Below are 19817 nucleotides of genomic sequence, written 5' to 3'. Positions count from 1 at the left end.
GACTACCTGAAAGATTATTGATGTTCACACTTGTATCTACCTTGCTGTGTTCTGTAGTAGCATTCTCAGGTGGAGAAATGTAAATATTAATGTTCTGTGATGGGGCATTTACTGTATGTCTTCCTCCTGAAGTATACACAGTATTTCATCCTAATTAAGGTTCTTTCTTTTCATATTCTGAACAAGACATAAAAATACAAACATCTACAGTGTTTAGTCTGCAAATAAATATAATTTCTGAGATAATAACTACTAAAAGAAACTGAAAGAAGTGATCAAGCTCATGTAAGAGCGTTGTATTATCCTTTTGAGAAACATGTAAGACTCTAGAATTTGTCCTCTGATAAATCAGTGGTAAAGGAGTGGAACAATCAATTCACATATTATACATTGTACTAATGTCATCATTTTAGAATGCATTCATTATAATAATTAGAAAAACCAAAACCAAACCCCATGGCACTACAGCCCTTGAAGGGCCTTGGCCTACCAAGTGACCGCTGCTCAGCTTGAAGGCCTGCAGATTACGAGGTGTTGTGTGGTCAGCACGACAAATCCTCTCGACTGTTATTCTTGCCTTTCTAGACCGGGGCCGCCATCTCACTGTCAGATAGCTCCTCAATTCTAATAACATAGGCTGAGTGGACCTCGAACCAGCCCTCAGGTCCAGGTAAAATTCCCTGATCTGGCTGGGAATCGAACCCGGGGCCTCCAGGTAAGAGGCAGGCACGCTACCCCTACACCATGGGGCCGGCTATAATAATTAGAAATAACAACAATGAATGTCTACATTACTCATCAGTTTACCAAGGAACAGTTTTTCTCAACAAACACTTCATCTGTCAGCCTTTCCACTAACTCAAGCAATCAGTGATTTTTTGAATTTAATATACACACACTGTCATCTATAGGGCACTGTTGTTAATAAGATACTGGGGAAGTAACTGCTAGCATCCTACACATAGAATGATAGAATAATCTGTAATCCAGGTTAACTTTAGTTCTTCTCTCCGTATTGAATGAATGCGGTGTTATCTTCTCTTCTAGGAGCCACTACTATGTCATTCTCTTTTGCTGGATATGGGTGTGTTTGGTATGGTGTGAAGAGATAGATGAAGGTAAAACAGGGACTACAGAGTATGGAAGCTCCAGCCCATGGCCCATCGTAGTAGCTGCTGCAGTCCATGCTTGGTGAGTACTATCTCATTCTGTTGATGAGAATTCTGGTGTATTCATGATTGTTATGTTAGTACGGCTTCTGTCATAACTGAGTTCCTCTTTAGCCTTCTGCTGGTTATGTGGTGCATGAGGTCCGTTTTGAATCAAGATCCCTCTAGAATTGCATTTGACCACCTGATGACATAGTGTCTTGTGAACTCACACTCGTCAAACTACGGTCTCAGCCACTCACATGTTCTTTGTACTTTTGAGATTTAGAAACTTAAAACCATCTTGCAACCTGACAACTAAGTTACCGCTATATTTCAAGCAAGATTTATTTGATTCTTAAAGCCAACCAATTTAACTTGGCCTACCGCCTATAATCCAATGAGGAACTATTTTTAACAAACATTAAATAACGAATAGTGTTCTCTTTTATAATATAACAATACTGGACACTGTTACTAATTTTATTTACATGAGTATTCTCACATGATAGAACGTCTAAAAATTTTAATACTATAAGAATGTCAATACCCCTAATTTTTTTAGGTGTATAAGCTGTTCAGACAGAAGTATTTTAAAAGACGTCTTTTGTTATTTTACACACAATTGTTACACAAGACATCACCAGGTAATAGATATCACAGAACTGTAAATAGATCAATTTTACCTTTATCATAAAGTTTATAAGATGTATATATGAGAGTTTTCATACATTCAAAATTTTGTACACATCAATGCTATTATGATTTGCCAATTTGGTAGAAAGTTTATTTGTCTATTGACATGTATGTAATTTACCTGTGTCCTTGTTTATCTAACTTTAGGCTGATGATGGCATAAATATGCCGAAACTGGTCCCTAATATTTATGAATAAAATGTGACATTTCAATGTATATCACATTTGAATTTGTATTGAACAGGTGGAAAATCATATACTTTCATCTCTTAATTGTAAATCCTTTTTCAATACGGACCAGTTATGAAGTTTTAACATTAAATTACATGACCAGGCGCGCGGTTGACTTTGTCAACCAGCTTCGGGTTCCAAGAGTTCGCTCGAAATAATTACACACGTATCGCTTCAACTGTTGTCGAAACTGGACTGAACTGAAGGTCAAGAGTGAGAGCAAAGATATTAGTTGCGAGGTGGTGAAAGGCTGATAGTTCTAGGAATTACGGCGTCAAATAGCAAGCTGGTTGACAAAAACAACTAGCGCGTCCAGTCTAGGGTTAAAGGAGAGGAGAAAATAATACACACAAGCTTAACTGATAAAAATAACTATTGGTAATATAAGCCTATACATTCTACCTCATTGTAGAATCTATTTCCTCCAATAAACCATGTAAATATTGTTTTAAAATAAAGGGAATGGAAAAGCAACATCTTTTTGTCTGATTTCTTTAGATACTATGTTAAATACATCACATATTTTTATAATCGAAGAAATTTTGTGAGGTGAAGTTCTTGAGGTAGGGCAGTAAAATATTTGCCTCAAAGGCAAACTTACCCTCATTGCATTAAAATTAATGTTTTTGAGAAACTGCTGGTTAACTGAAATTCCATTAAATGTCTTGTGCTGAGTTGCTTTAATTCGTGTGTGTGTGTGTGTGTGTGTGTGTGCAAGTTGCTTTACGTCGCACCGACACAGATAGGTCTTATGGCGATGATGGGACAGGAAAGGGCTAGGAGTGGTTAGGAAGTGGCCGTGGCCTTAATTAAAGTATAGCCCCAGCATTTGCCTGGTGTGAAAATGGGAAACCATGGAAAACCATCTTCAGGGCTGCCGACAGTGGGGTTCGAACCCACTATCCCCCGAATACTGGATACTGGCCGCACTTAAGCGACTGTAACTATCGAGCTCGGTTTGCTTTAATTCAGTCATCTTGTAGGATTTTATATGAAACTCTTAAAATACTATAACATGATGACATTAAAAATACAGTTAACTGTACCACTATCTCCCGGATGCAAGCTCACAGCCACGCGCCTCTAACCACATGGCCAACCCACCTGGGTTTTCTAATTAAAAAAAAAAAAATTGCCGTAAAATGCAAAGTAGAGTACAGTATACTGGGTATCTCATATAAACCCAGATCGAACGCACGCGGTCTGTACTCTGGGCTATGGCAGCTGCAGGATGGGAGACACGCACATAGTTCTTGACCTTGCAAGCAGCCTGCACATGTTCCACCTGGCAAGCATGAGTCGCCAGTCTGAATCCCAGCTGTTAACATGGTGAGACAGTTATCATTGCAACATGGTATTTTTATATGTAAAATTTCTGGTTTCATTTTAATGGTCATGTGAACAGTCATAACTCTCGCTATTGGGGTGCAGAAAATCCTACTGGTGTTTATGAAGTCCCTCATTATGATAGGAAGATTGGTGTTTGGTGTGCTGCTAGTGCAAGACGAATAATTGGGCCTATTTTATTTGGGACAACAGTAAATGCAGAGAGGTACCAAGATGACATTTTGACGCCCTTCTTCCACCAGTTAACGGAAGAAACAAATCACATGGATGGTTTCAGCAAGATTTAGCCCCTGTTCATACAGCAGAATATTCCCTTCTTACAATTTTGCAAGTGTTTGCAAACAGAGTGATCAGTGCTGGTCAATTTCCCCCCCTCGTTCTGCCTAGAAGTACACTGAAAGAAAAAGTGTATCGAACAAATCCTCACACATTGGAGGAACTGAAAGAAAATATTATGAATGAAATCAGAAACATTACAGTGGCAGAACTCACTCACATCAGCTAGAATGTGGTTACCAGATACAATGCCTGTACAACCCAGGAAGGACGACACTTCCAGCATCAGGGCGGCCGCACGTGACATAATTTCGGCTAAGGCTGCTGCTGTAGCGTATAGTACAAACACCGTTCATTCTGACTGAGTTTATATGAGAGACCCTGTATATGGGTTCCTGCAAAATAAGGGCTAAATTAAATTTTTATGAGACATTCTCATGTATATAGAAGAAAATCCCCATTAGTCCCGTTTCCTGATACCAGGTGAAGTGAAATTATATGGCACGTTTTTATGGCCGGATGACATTCCTGACGACCTCAGTTGAGGAGGTAATGATGAATGATGGTGAATGAAACTCGGCAAGGAGGTGGAAGGAATCGAATGTGGCCTATGAATAGGGACTGTCCAAGCATTTGCCTGGAAATGAAATTAGAAAACCACAGAAAGCCATTCTCAGGACAGCCAACTGTAGGCTTCAAACCTGTCATTAACCGAATGCAGAACTTGGGTCCATAACTGCAGTGCATTAACACACATGGCCACTCCACTTGGTAGCTTATATATCGTATATCATTTGTAATTTTATGAGTACGATTGTTAAGTGAAAGTTTTGATTTAGTGTAACATTCAGGTTATGTATTAAATTTATCTACTACTGCACAACAAGAGTTTATTTATGATTCATATAAGTTAGCTCAGTCAGTCTAACAAGTCCAAACATGATTTCAAGAAGGATTCTTGGCTGTAAAAGTTGCAGGTCCTATAGCATTCCATGCTCCTTAAATTTGAGGCTACAGAAATTGATCAGACTAAGAAACCAAACAGACAGCATATTCTCACTGAAGAAAATATAGATGACATTGGTCATCATTTGGAAAATTCTCAACAAAAACAAAAAGAAACCTCCCTTAGGCATCTTTCACAAGAAGTAAGAATTTCTTATCCCTTTCAGACCTGAAAGAAAACTGGAGGTGTGAATTTTTGTTTGTACGTCAAGAACTAACTAAAATGCTGCTCAATACACATATTAATAGTTTATTTTACAAAATAAAAACTAACATCCTAAAAACAGGACCCAGACAATTGTGCGTATCAAAATTCAAAACCTCGTTGTATCACGTACGATGGTGTAGCTTCAAAATTTACGTTCACTAACCAATGTACACACTTCATTGAATATATTCCGGTATTCAGTAAAGCTTCTAGATTAATATAAACGCAGTAAATAAATACTTACTTTCGGCACTACTGCTTCCTGCCATCTCGCCGATCAACTGTGCTTTTTAAACTCTTCTTCCTTCGCCCTGGCGGTCAAGCGCATACTAAAATCAATTGAAATACATGCCACGTGTCCTGCACAATCACTGCAGTCCGGTGTAGCGCTGAAAAAACATCAAATACGGTCAGGGATAACTAAAATACGAACCCGCACAATTGTGCGTACTCGGTCTGAAAGGGTTATGGCTTGAGCAAAGGGCTGCAAAATTGTTGAAATTAAAACTATATAAAATAGCTGTGACATACGCTCCTCAACCAGGTGATCCTGTACATAGGTGAACATTTTGTCAGTGGATTCTGAATAATATGTAGTCCAGCTCCTTGGCTGAACGGTCAGCATAGTGGCCTTCAATTCAGAAGGCCCCAGGTTCGAGTCCCGGCAAGGTGTGGGATTTTAACCTCGTCTAGCTAATCTCTCTAGCTCAGAGGCTGGGTGTCTGTGCTTGTCTCAATACATATCAATACATGCAAACCACCACATAGGCATCCAACTGTAAAACAGGACTAAAACCATCCAAAGTGCTGGCGACAGGTAATTGGGAAAAGGTAAGGAAGAAGAATCTGAATAATGTATGCAGTGATGAGGTGGACCCTCAATTTAATATTTTTCTTGGGCAAGGCCTGGCTCCACCCCCATGGTTATATGAGTATGCAAAATAATCTTTATTAGAGTGCTAACAGATATGCTGATATACATGAAATGTCCCTCCATAATGAGAAAAACCATCAAAGTAGTGAGTGGGATGTAGGCTAAGTGGAAGTTTCACTTCTGAATTTATTAACTTCCTGATAGGGAATCAATACAAAGTCCTTCCAGGTGAATAGAGTAGTACAGCAAGTGATATATAGTACCATTTGCCAAAAATATGGGCAGTTTCAGCATCTTGTAAGTAACAAACTTCTTAAAACAGTATATAATGCTGGAGCACAGTTGCATCACCGCTGCTGAACTGTGGTGAAACACAGCAACAGTTGATGTGCTCACTAACAGGAAAAATACTGTGCAGTTGGTTCTTAGTTCAAATGCCCTTGTTGTAATTGGAGCCTCAAACCTGAAGGTAACTGCAAACTGACAATGCGACATGGACAGTTCTATTGTTCCATTCATACCTCTGCTAACAGTGAGGCAAAAAAGAGACTGAACACAGACTCCAAATGTTTGTTTTGTACACTTTGAACAATATTGCCAAAGAATGTCCGGCTCCATGGCTAAATGGTTAGCGTGCTGGCCTTTGGTCACAGGGGTCCCGGGTTCAATTCCCGGCAGGGTCGGGAATTTTAATCATCAATGGTTAATTTCTCTGGCACGGGGGCTGGGTGTATGTGTCATCTTCATCATCCTTTCATCCTCATCATGGTGTGCAGGTCACCTAAGGATGTCAAATCAAAAGATCTGCACCTGGCGAGCCGAACATGTCTTCGGATACTCCCGGCACTAAAAGCCATACGCCATTTCATTTCATTTTGCCACAGAATGACAGGAAGAAAATTTGAAAATAAATAAAAATGAAAGAGAAAGTGATGAGAACTTACTCTTCCAGGTATTGAGGCTATACAATTTCTCTTTAAAATATTGGAAATCTCGCATATATTCACATCTTTTACAACATTATGCTTTGTATGGGCTGGAGTTAAAACATTCTGAAACAAGTTGTCATAGGTGGTCTAGGTGTCACAGGAGTGATATGTTTCTAGTTCCTTTCCTCACCAAGCCAGAAGGTGCTGTTACTATCAGTCAAACAAGCCCACTTTAATGCATATACTAAATGACCCTATGAGAAACACTTTCACTGAGTGAGTTGGTCATGCGTTTAGGGTCGCACAGCTGTGAGCTTGCATTCGGGAGATAGTGGGTTTAAACCTGACTGTTGGCAGCCCTGAAGATGGTTTTCTGTGGTTTCCCATTTTCACACCAGGCACTGTATCTTAATTAAGACCACTCTGCTTTCTTCCCACTCCTAGCCCTTTCCTATCCCATCATCACTGTAAGACCTATCTGTGTCAGAGCAACATAAAGCAAAATTGTAAAAGAAACACTTTCATACCATTCATCACAGGAACTGGCTGCATGAGGAGTGGCATTACTAGCATTGTTCATACCTCTGTCACTTTCATATTGTCAGAGCCAAGGATAAGACAAGACTGAGATAGAAAAATAAAGTAATAAACTTGATCTAGTCCATACCAGGAGACACAGTATGCTCTGCACACTTTGTTTCACCAGAGATGGATCTGGGCAGTCCCTATCCAATGGCATGTTTACCCAATGAAAACTTTATCATGGATTTACAGAATTTTGTAAATGCTAGGATATAACAGTGGAAGACAGTTTGTCCTTGTCCATGTATGAGAGAGAAACAATTGCTTTTAAAGAAATAAGTTATCCAAATAGTGTTGAGGGCTATTGTGAAAATCTAGTCTAAGGTGGTGGTGATTACTGTTGAGAGGTGAACTTGTACAGTCCTGCTGCAAGTTAATGATTTCCGATGGCCTATGTTGATTTCAGGTGCCACATGGTTGTGATCTGTGCTGTGGAAGCCAGATGGCCTACCACTGCTGTTCTTGTGATGTGTTGATTCTGATAGGTTTCTTCTTCTTGTTATTATCAATCATTCTTCTTCTTCTTCTGCTCCTCTCCTCCTCCTCCCAGAAGGTTGTCGACCATCCTGGAGTAATGTTTTCTATTCTTTGTTTCCCGGATCAGAGTTGGTGTATCGTGAATGTCGAAACACTATCGGAGCTTCCACATTCAGGGATAATATTCTCCACCCATCTTTCCTTCTACGATCAGCTGTATCAGGCTGTGCTTGTCATTTCTGAAGATGTGACTAAAACAGGCTGCTTTTCTGTGTTTTGTGAAGGGTTAAGACTTTGCATGATTCCCTGCTAGGACGGAGTATCTCTTCTGAGGCAAGGTGGTCTACCCATAGGATGTTGCACATTCTGTGATACATCCACATTTCAGAGGCCTGCAGTTGGTTCACTCATGAAGTATTTAGTGTCCATCCATTCACACCATAAAGCACAACACGCCAATGAGTTTTGAATGACACTTCACGATGCACCAATGAGTTTCGAATCAGAGATCATGGTTCCACACAAAATGTTTTAATTCTCTTGCAGTGTCGATTCTGGTTTTGATTTCTACATCAGGATCCAATTCTTTTGATAGCGAGATCCTAGGTACTTGAAATGTGACACCCATTCCAGAGTGATAACAGCATTGGTGATTTGGTTTAGCAATATGGTAATATTCAAACGACCTCTCTTTCCTAAACTATACACCTTCAATGCATCATGTCCAGTATGGGTAGCAGTTCTCTGTTAGAATTATTGTCTTTCAAAGGTCCACAATATGACTCCTTGCAAAATATACAAAAGAAATCCCTGCTTGTACTGGACTCATCATATACTGAAACATGTATTCCTGTCTGGAACTTAGGCACAGTAAAAGTGATAGTACATGTCATGAGCAATGGCCTTGAAAGCTGAATATGGAATATCAACTGGTTCTCAGGATTCACGTACTACAGAAAAATCTAATCTGCCAGTGCTCTGAAGAGTAGCCTACTGTTTTTTGTTTTTTTGTTTTCTGGTTGCATATTTGATTGTGTTGGTAGCTGTCATAAGGAAAGAGGGAGAACAATAAGATTATAAGCCCCTGTAACATTTCCAGAGGAAGAGTAACAATCAAAGAATGAGGCCATCATTAAAAGAGTGGCAGGGGCCACAAAAAGCACAAAATTTAAGGACCCATTAGACATCAAAAATGTTATACAATTTGAATCAAAGTAGAACAAGAGTTGACTACGGACCAAGCTAGTTGGCCACGCTGTTTGGGCTGTATTTAAGAAATAGTGGGTTTGAATCCCACCATCAGCAGCCTTGAAGATGGTTTTCTGTGCTTTTCTATTTTCACATCAGGCAAATGCTGGGGTTGTACCTTACTTAAGGCTGCAGCTGCTACCTTACCAACCCTAGCTCTTTCATTTCTTGTCATCCCTAAAAACCTTTGATATGTTAGTGCAATGTTAAACCAATATCAAAAGGAAAAAGTTGACTAATGGAAGCTGAACTGGACATGAAAGACCCTAGTATAAGAAGTGCTTTACTTAACTCACGTCATGTGTTACAGTCATTGTCTCTTGAGAAGCAAACATGTGTAGTAGGGTCATTAAGTTCATGGACTGGCTGCATTTGTACCACATGATGGTACCATGACAGATCTTTGCTTGTCCCAGCAAGAGACAGTTGTGTGCGTAGAGTACAAGGAGAACTACACTGACATGAAGAGTAGTTGAAAGCAGGCAGTGGAACCTGAGAATGTTGCAGTTTGAACAACAGGCAAACATCAAGTTCTATAAACAAATTAGGCAAATCCATTAGCAACATATTTCAGATGTTGAAGCAAGTGTACAGTGACAATAGCTGTGTTTAAGTGACACCAATGATTTATGCAGGAGAGAAACAGTTTGGGGCATGATGAGCCTACTGGTGGTCATGAACAAGCTGAAATGAATGCACAATTGAAGGTGTTGCAACCTTGGTACTGTACCAGGAAATGCCTGCACTTGAGGCTAGCTTGAAGAGCATGAGCAGTTCACCATTGGAGTGGATACAAAGAGAGTTTTTATTTTTAAAAATCGTCATTAATCTTGTTGTTAAGTTCTGATTTTATTTCAGTTTTGATTTATATCACCTATATAACAAACTAGCAGCTTTCTGGGATAATGCGTACTCCAAGATCCATTCGTGATGGCTTCATACCATACGTATCCTGATGCCATCACCATAGAACTACGTATCCAGTTGCCATCACCATGGAATAACGTATCCTGTTGCCATCACCGTTGAACCATGCATCCTGTTGCTATCACCATGAAACCAAGCATCTTTTTGCCATCATCATGAAACCATACATCTTTTTGCCATCACCATGGAACCACACATTCTGTTGCTATCATCATGGAACCATGTATTCTGATGCAATCCCCACAGAACCACATATCCTGATAAGGCTCTTTCAATGGATGTTCTTGAAGGTGAAATACTTTCACTTGTATTTCAAAGTTAGGATTACAGGTGCAGACTTTATGCAGATATTATGCTGAAAGTAAAAGTACAAGTTCTGAAATAAACACCAGAAATGAGAAGTTAATTATTTTCACTGGGCAAATTTCAAAGTTAATTTGTTGCAATGAAAATCTATAGACGTAGAAATGAAGGTAAGTCCCTTTATGTGAAGTTTTTTGATACTGACATGAAAATAAATTGGAGGCCACTTGCCATTGGAGATACTGCTGACACAAAAAAATTCTTCAAATTTGTATGAAGAGTGAATATTTAAAAGTTCCTAAATGTAATAATGAACTGAACATTTTAAAATTATTTTTAAGTTCTCGAGCACTGCCTCAGAAGAATCACTGACACTAAAAATTATAAGTTCTGTCATGAAGAACAAAGACAAACATTTATTCTAGAGTTAGGATTTCAGATTCTAATTTGTTTTAACACATGAAGAAATTTGAACACTACCAAGAATTAATGTCTTTGCACAAAAACAACTTCCTTAATATGAAGTATTTACACAAGTGTTCACTTGTAATACATGATTGTAAACAGTTTAAGTATTGTCTCAGTGTAGAAAAGGGCTAAAGTTTTTGACATGAAGTGTTTATAGAAGTGTTGACTTGTAATATGAGATTGCAGAAAGTTTAAGTATCATCACAGCGTAGAAAACAACTAAGTCCACACACTTAACAGTGTACAGTATGTCTGATCTAATCCAACAGCTGGCCAGCATGGTATTGCTGTGGATCAAAGACTGGATATTGAGTGTGGTTTATGCTCAGTTCATATAGTTGAGAGCTGTGTCCTGTGAGTAATGTCACACTGATTGCATCAGTTTGCTTAATCTTTAATAAATGCCACAATAATGTCTCAACTGCTGTAAAAATTAGTAGGTCTTGTAGGCTTTACTAAAATACACGTGTTGCCATTGTCATTTCCTTCGTATTACAATTATTATTGGAGATATTAAATCAAATGTAATATCAGCTGAGCCTGGATGATGTGTCCTTGTTGTAGCCGGAAGTGGCGTGGCATACATCACTAGCTCCATGCTGGAGGTACTCTAGTTGACGTGTTCTCACACGGTGGAAATACTTCATGATTTTAACACAAAATAAATGCTGTACCGGCATTACTGGTACAGTACATATCAACTGCACCTAAACGTTAGGCAATCTTGCAGCAGCAGCAGGGATTAAGCATCATCATCATCATCATCATCATCATCATCATCATCATTTCCTCTTATCCAGCTTCTGCTGGGTCGGGGTATTTATGACACTTCTCCATCTTCCTCTTCCCTTCCACCATTCCTCTTCCATGATCTTGTCCCGGTCCAAATTTCATCTTCTTATGCTGATCTTCACTGATTCAATCTACCTTGTTCTAGATCTTCCTCTTGCTCTCTTGCCCTCACACTTTGCCTCGAGCATCTGTCTTGGAATTCTATTCTCCTCCACCCTCTTTACATGTCCAAACCACCTGGGTTTATTCTTTTCAACTCTCTCATTTAGCTTTCCTATCCCAACTTCCTTCCTAACATTTTCATTTCTCACTCTGTCTTTCCTTGTCTTTCCTATCTTACTTCTTAGGAATTTCACCTCACTGGCTTGAATTCTACTCTTTTGCCTTCTAGTCAAAGTCCAAGTCTCAGCTGCATAAGTCAGTATGGGTACATAGTACATTTTGTACATTATCTCTTTACTTTTCCTTGGTACTTCTTTGCTCCAAACAAGTTTTCTTACACTTTGGTAGAATGCATTACTCTGCTGTACCCTCCTGCTAATCTCCATGTCCATCCTAGCATTTTGCATTAATTCCCTTCCTAGCTATTTAAAGCTGTCCACAATTTCCAGACTCTGACTTCCAATTTTCACAGTGCCCTTTCCTTACCTTTCCCCTCTTGACATCACCAGAGTCTTGCTTTTCTCTGTACTGATTTTCATGCCATATTTCTCAAATTTTTCATTCAGTACATCTAGTTGTTGTTGCACTTCTTTGCTGTTCTTTTCCCAGATCACTACATCATCTGTAAATAGCAGTATCTTCATCTCTTTATCTCCATAGGCTTCCTTTGTTTCCTTTACAATTTTTTCCATGACCATAACAAACAAAAGAGGTGACTACCTAAACCATTCTGTCTTTCCAAGTGGGGTCAGTACTCTGCTAACACAGTTATTGTATATTGCTTGCAAAATTTCTAACATTTCTCTCCTGAGTCTCTTTTAACCATGGTTTCCCACAAAATTTCTAACATTTCTCTTCTGAGTCTCTTTTTAACCATGGTTTCCCAAACCTTCTCTCTGGGGACACTTTTCTATATCTATCTATCCATGAAAGTCATGACCAGATCCTTTCTATATTCCCAGTTCTTTTCCATCAGATGTCTCATGCTAAAGATTGGGTCCACTGTAGATCTTCTACTCCTGAAGCCATATTGTTCTTCTTGTAACTCTCCTTCAGTCTTTCTTCTCATTCTTCTTTGTAATATCCTTTCCGGTATTTTAACTACCTGAAATATAAGTGTGATTCCTCTGTAGTTACCACAAACTTTCTTGTCCCCTTTCTTAAACACTGGTATTATTATCCCTTTTTTCCAGTCTTCTGGTACATATTTGTGTTTCTACATACACTTTAGTAGTCAGTACAACCATTGCATACCAACAGGTCCAGCAACCTTTCCACACTGATTTCATTCATCTCTGTTGCTTTTCCCATCTTCATCTTTTGTACAACTAACTCCACCTCCCGCATTGTTATATCATTCTCTGTTGAGTTCTCACACTGTATTGCTTCTATCTCCCCTTCACATTTAATAGTTTATCAAAATACTCCTTCCATCTTCTCTTTATCTCTTCTGGGTGTGTTAACAATTCCCCATCTTCTTTTTCCACTAACTTTGTGGTAACTCTTTCTGTCCTCTTACTTCTTATAAGTCCATACAGCATCCTTTTACTGCCACTTACATCCTCTTCCATTTTTTGTGTAAATTCTTCCCAACCCTTCTCCTCCTACCACCTTCTTACATCTCCGTTTGCTGTTGAGATACTTCCTTTTGCTTTCTTCTGTTTGATCTCAGTTCCATTCTCACCAGGCTGTTTTCTTTTCTTTCACAACTTTCTTCACTTCCTCATTCTACCACGGTGTCTTCTTTTCTTTCACTCTTGTAGATGTCCTGCCACAAGCACTCTCTGCTGTACTAACAAATGCCCTTTTAAAACTGGTCCACTCCTCTTCTACATTTTCCACTTCAGTAACTGAGATTTGTTGCTTTAATTTCTCCTGAAAATCTTCTTGTACATTTTTGTATTTCAATTTCCATACTTTTATTTTGCTTTCTCTTATCTCTTTTAGTTTTTCCATTTATTCCCAACCATAATTTTGCCACCATGACTCTATGGTCACCATCAAATGCTTTTCCTGGTAAAGCTGTCACATCCATCAACATCTTGCGATTAGTCCTTTCTACCAAAAAGTAGTCAATTACAATTTTGTTCTTCTGTCACCCCACCCATATCTCATAATTTTCCTGCTGTTTTTCTTTCAAAACCATTTATTCCCCACTATAAATCCATTCCTTTCATAGAAGTCCACTAGTTCCTCTCCTTCACTATTCTTTTTCCCATATCCATATGGTCCAGTGACTTCTTCCTTTCCTTGTCTCTCATTTCTGACCTGTGCATTCAGATCTCTCATAATAACCACTTTCACACCTGAAATTTCTCTTTCTTCTTTCTTCAAGAATCCTTCAATATCTTCTTCCCTGTTTCCTGTCTGTGGTGCATACACGTGTATGAAGTCTATCACTTTATTCTTCATCTTTAGTCTAATCTGCATGATTCTGTCACTAACACATTCTACCACTTCAACATACTCCTCCAGTTGCTTCAAAATTATTAGTCCCACTCCATTTATTGCTTCTTGGCCATCACTCTAGTATAATGTGTATCCTTTCCTCAAATTCTTCCTACCTAGATGTTAGGCCCCTTTAAACAACAAGCATCATCATCATCATCATCATCATCATCATCATCATCATCATCATCATCATCATCATCATCATCATCATCATCATCATCATCATCATCAAATTCTTCCTTCCGTTACCTTTCCATTTCACTTCACTCAGCCCCATCATTTCCACCTTCTCCTTCTCCATGAAATCTACTACTTCCTCCGCCTTTCCTGTCAGGGTCATAAGATTTACTATTGCTATCTTAATGTTGGTTACTGCTCGCCCATTTCTCACAGTTCCCCCAGTCCCCTGAGAACTGCAGGTTGCTTTAAGCTGGGGACACCCTAGCCTTTTCCGAGGTTGACTTCCTAGTACCATACCATATATAGACTATTATTATGATGGGGTTGCCACTCCCAAAGGCATTTTATACCTTTTTTCTATTAGTTGTTTTACATCGCACCGACACAGATAGGTCTTATGGCAATGGTGGAATAGGAAAGGGCTAGGAGTGGGAAGGAAGCGGCCATGGCCTTAACTAAGGTACATCCCCAGCATTTGCCTGGTGTGAAAATAGTAAGCTATGGAAAACCATCTTCAGGGCTGCTGACAGTGGGGTTCGAACCCACTGTCTCCCGAATACTGAATGCTGATATAGACGTTGATTCACATCCTGAAATATTTGTCCCAAATGAGTAAATTTATAATACCAATATAAATGGTCCATTATTGAACATTATAAATTTTCCAGCTCATTCTGGTTGCCAGCATTTTGCCCCAGTGTGCTAACAAAATGCTGGCAACCAGGAATGAGTAAGCTGGAAAATTTATAATGTCCAATAATGGACCATTTATATTGGTATTATAAATTTACTCATTCAGGATAAATATTTCAGGTTCCCTATGGGAATCAACATCTATATCATCTGATGGCCAGGCAGGCATCAAATTTTGGTAATGAGACAAAGTCTCTCATAGTGCATTGGCACGGTGGCTCCAAGTAGCGTACGCAGTGGCCTTCACTATTCTAAATTTTTCTTTTACTGGATATTATGATGTTCCTCGCGGCAGTGGTACCGGCCTCCAATATCTGTGTCTGAGTGTTTTACGACACCACCAGTGTCATCTCTATCCGTGTTCATTTTCCATCATTCTGTGTTTTTCGTGTCCTCATTGTTTCACTAGTGTTCGTTCATTTCCTTCTGCTTCCACCATAGTGCTTTTTGTATCATAGGTCAAGATGAACTGAAGACATTTCTCTCTCAGTACGATGTGTTGTGTGTTTACATTTTTATCTTTTATTATTATTATGATTATTATTATTATTATTATTATTATTATTATTATTACTATTATTATTATTATTCCTATACTAGTTACTATTCATTTTCTCTTTAGTCTCTTCATAATTCTGTTATGACTATAGTGCTTATATCAAGTGTCGTAATCATCGGCACGAGACTGTTCTTTTGTGTGCCAACTGAAATCAATGAAAAATAGACTGACATGGAAGAAATCACATAATATTTCCTTGTTATATACTTGTGTATGTTTCACATTTTCTCAGTCTCACTCTGTATTTGACTTTGTTTTGTTTTCAGTATGTGCGAGACATACTTCTACGTATAGGTTCCAAAATTCAACTTTTATATACTCACTCACTGGCCAAAGAGCTACATGTTTAGCTGGTGGCCCGCCTGCCCCTTACTGGGCAGGAATGAAATAACTATTTGACTGAATGAATGAAGGCCTTCACGGTATGCACTAGTCATGTGTCTTGGTGGGTGCGCTATTTACCAATTGATGAGCCCAACTTAGCACACTGGGACGAAATGCTGGCAACCAGGAATGAGTTAGCTAGAAAATTTATAATGTCCAATAACGGACCATTTATATTGGTATTACTGGATACAGTATGCACTTAAGCGACTGCAGCTATTGATCTCGGTACCATTTTTTTAAATACCTACTGCCAGGTGTTATTCTAGGTCACTCCATTGGAGAACAGACACCTTCTCCTAGCCGCTCATCTGGAGTGCAGATGCTACAAGTTTCCTTCTTCTGCCACCGATGCCATATGGATGTCCACCTTCTCCGCCACTGATGTCGTTGGGGTCTTCACCCATACCCTGAGCTTGGGCCCTCCATATTTGTGACCACTGGAGAAAGGGTGTTCCAGTATTTTAAAGCTTGGAACACGTCACAGAATTCTGTCAGAAGACCTGAACATGGCATCTGTTACCGATGACAGTGTGCCACCGTCCTAACGTAAGACCAACATGATGATTGCATGAACATTTGTGGGGACCTGGTTGGTAACGTTGATGATGATGGGACATTTCTCAACTAGATCATAACAGGAGAGGAAATGTGGAATTTTCTGTACAATCTACAACTGAAGTAATAATCAGCCACCTGGAAATCATGAATATTGCCATGGCAGAAAAAAGAATGTGATAAGACAGGTCAAATGGCAAGGTGATGTTTGAACTGTTCTTTGACTCATTAGTAATTGTACATATGGAGTTCAACCTGCAGGGAACAACTATAAACAAGAACACCTACAAGGAAATCCTTCATATCTACACAGTTCTGTTCATTGCAAGTATTCTGAGTTATGGCTTAGGAAGAACTGTCTACTGCTACATGTTACTCTGTGTTTGTCCAAGAGGAACTAGTAACACCATTTTGCCACACCCTCCATACTTATCTCATATTGTACCATAGCGAACTCCCACAGTATCCCCTGTCTGTCCTAAGAAGTGACTAAAAGGGGTCCCAGGAGCTCTAAGCTTGGCAATGTGAGTTGGTGACCATGGGCCCTTAGCTGAGTCCTAGCATTGCTTCCACTTACTTGTGCCAGGCTCCTCAGTTTCATCTATCCTATCTGACCTCCCTTGGTAACTTCTTGTTTTTTCCCCTAGCTGGACGGTATTAGGTTTATGAGGCCTAGGGAGTCTTTCATTTTTCACACCCTTTGTGGCTCTTGTCTTTCTGTGGAGATACTTTCATTTTTTGAAGTGTCAGACCCCTTCCATTTTTCCCTTCCTCTTACAACAACAATCACCACCATCAATGTACCATAACAACCGTACAAGATCTTCCTGCAAATATCTTTCAGGTGTATTAATGTTGGCAGACATAAAAATTGAATATGGCATTTTGCATGACTGCCTACACCTTAACTGCTATTCCATGTACTTACTGACTGTGGTGTTAGATATTCATTTGTGCTTTAATACATACAGTAATTACATATTTTATATCCATGTCTTGTGCCTAATAACTAGTATTATAAAAAGTATGATACCTAGTGTTTTTGATTGAATGATGCAGCATTTCCATTGGGGCCTTACTGCAGTTATGGAATGCTCCAGTACCAGTTCCTAAGCGCTTGTCTCCTGCTGTGAAGCCAATTAGTTATGCTGTGGAATTTATCCCTGATTACCAGCACTGTACATTCACCGGACAGGAGAGCCTCTTTGTGGAGGTGTTTCATGACACCAACAGTATCACCCTTCATGCTGAGAAACTGGTCCTCGACAAGTCAACGATCTCAGTAACAAGGAATTCAACAGGCGAGAGAGTGGTGATATCTGATGTAGAAGAGGAGATACAGAACAAGTGGTTCATCATTTTGCTGGCATCAGAGCTGCATCAGGGTGAAGTGTACAGAGTGGATATCAACAATTTCACTGGACATATCACAAACTCACGGCTTGGCATCCTGAAGCACAGTTATGATGATTCAGGTGAGAGGTAAGACCAGTAAAATTTGTAGTATTCATGATTCATGATCTATAATAGGAATGTTTTAGAAGGTATAAGAATCCACATTAAACTTCTAATTATTTATGATGGGTTATCTGTTTTGTGGATTATTCATGCTACTTCAATAATATTTTAAAATGCACTGTACAGTAGATTATTTTATCCTGATTTTGATTTAGGTTTGCTCCAACTTAGGTTGTTAGAAAAGTAGCTTTTTGCCATTGTTGTCAGCCGATACTTGTATTCAAAGGTATGTTTCATGCCTGTTCCTTTTGTTCATCTATGATGGTGCCATTGATAACTTAGTGGGCCAGTCCTTGCATAGAACAACATATGCTGCAGCTAACGGAAAGTATAGGGCGGGGCTGGATTTGGCAAAGTTTCCATTTTTCACGAGTCTCTGTTTCTTCTCTTGATCTACCTAACCCCATGGCACTACAGCCCTGAAGGGCCTTGGCCTACCAAGTGACCGCTGCTCAGCCTGAAGGCCTACAGATTACGAGGTGTCGTGTGGTCAGCACAACGAATCCTCTTGGCCGTTATTCTTGGCTTTCTAGACCGGGGCCACTATCTCACCGTCAGATAGCTCCTCAATGCTAATTATGTAGGCTGAGTGGACCTCGAACCAGCCCTCAGATCCAGCAAAAAATCCCTGACCTGGCCGGGAATCGAACCTGGAGCCTCTGGGTAAGAGGCAGGTACGCTACCCCTACTCCATGGGGCCGGCTCTCTTGATGTACTTCTTCAAATTATACAATGGAGCTGATGAACCAGGTATTAGGCTCCTTTAAATAACAATCATCATATAGTCATGATCAAATTGTACAACGCCAGCTGAGATATTTGTGCGCTAGCGAGTGTGGTCATTTACCTGAGTATGCCAGGTATTTGGACTTATTCCCGTGCTTATCATGATCTTCTTGAGAATATTTTTGTAGTTTTTCAGAGGAGCACCGTAAGGCCTCTTGCCAGTGCTAAATTCACTGTACAAGATTTGCCAAGGTAGTCGGTTGTTGTTCATCCTATCTAATATTCAAAATGGTCCATACCTTTTGCTGGTGATAGCTTTCCAGTTTCTTGATGTCACAGCAGTAAAGGGCCCAGGTTTTACATCCATACAGTAATGTCAAAATGACAACAGCTTGGTGCATATACTCAGATCTTTATTCAGAAAAATCAAAAGCTATATGGGCAGCAAGGATTCAGTCTTCCACGTCTTTTTCCGAAGTACACCATGTTGAGAGGATAATTCCAAGACAGAAGAAATAATGTTATTTTTGTTTTTTACGTTGCACCAACACATGTAAGTCTTATGGTGACAATTGGATAGGAAAGGGCTAGGAGTGGGAAAGAAGTGGCTGTGGCCTTAATTAAGGTACAGTCCTAGCATTTGCCTGGTGTGAAAATGGGAAATCATGGAAAACCATCTTCAGGGCTGCCAACAGTGGGATTCAAATCCACTATCTGCCGATTGCAAGCTGACAGCTATGTGCCCCAAACCACGTGGTCACTGCTCGGTGAGAAATGTTGTACTTGTTCCTGAGACATATCTGAAATGGCACTCTTAAGATCTTGGAACGTAGTTCCATAAGCAGGTTGTGCAAGCACCTTGGTTTTTTGAATGTTTATAGTCAGACTAAACCTTTCATATGCATTCTTGAAGCAGCTGACTGATAGTTGCATGAGCTGGAGATGGTTTTTTAAATTTATTTTTTTTTTTGCTATTTGCTTTACGTTGCACCAACACAGATAGATCTTATGGCGATGATGGGACAGGAAAGGCCTAGAAATGGGAAGGAAGTGGCCATGGCCTTAATTAAGGTAC

The 19817-nt window shown here is 39.5% G+C and overlaps 1 protein-coding gene across 5 annotated transcripts in view; it reads left to right on the top strand.

The window, feature by feature from the left end:
• The window catches only part of LOC136877760 (aminopeptidase N), a 210109-nt gene that overhangs the window by 23933 nt on the left and 166359 nt on the right, over positions 1 to 19817 (top strand). For all 5 annotated transcript variants that reach the window (XR_011018591.1, XR_011018592.1, XM_068228638.1 and 2 more), the window contains exons 2-3: positions 1048 to 1191; positions 17558 to 17980. Coding sequence is in view for 3 of the 5 variants with exons in the window: in XM_068228638.1 (XP_068084739.1) it covers positions 1048 to 1191; positions 17558 to 17980 (567 nt within the window). In the remaining 2 variants the exon portion in view is untranslated. The remainder of the gene's footprint in view (positions 1 to 1047; positions 1192 to 17557; positions 17981 to 19817) is intronic.

Source organism: Anabrus simplex, chromosome 7 (assembly GCF_040414725.1).
Source record: "Anabrus simplex isolate iqAnaSimp1 chromosome 7, ASM4041472v1, whole genome shotgun sequence".
Taxonomy (NCBI): domain Eukaryota; kingdom Metazoa; phylum Arthropoda; class Insecta; order Orthoptera; family Tettigoniidae; genus Anabrus; species Anabrus simplex.
This window is presented reverse-complemented; position numbering and strand designations above follow the sequence as displayed.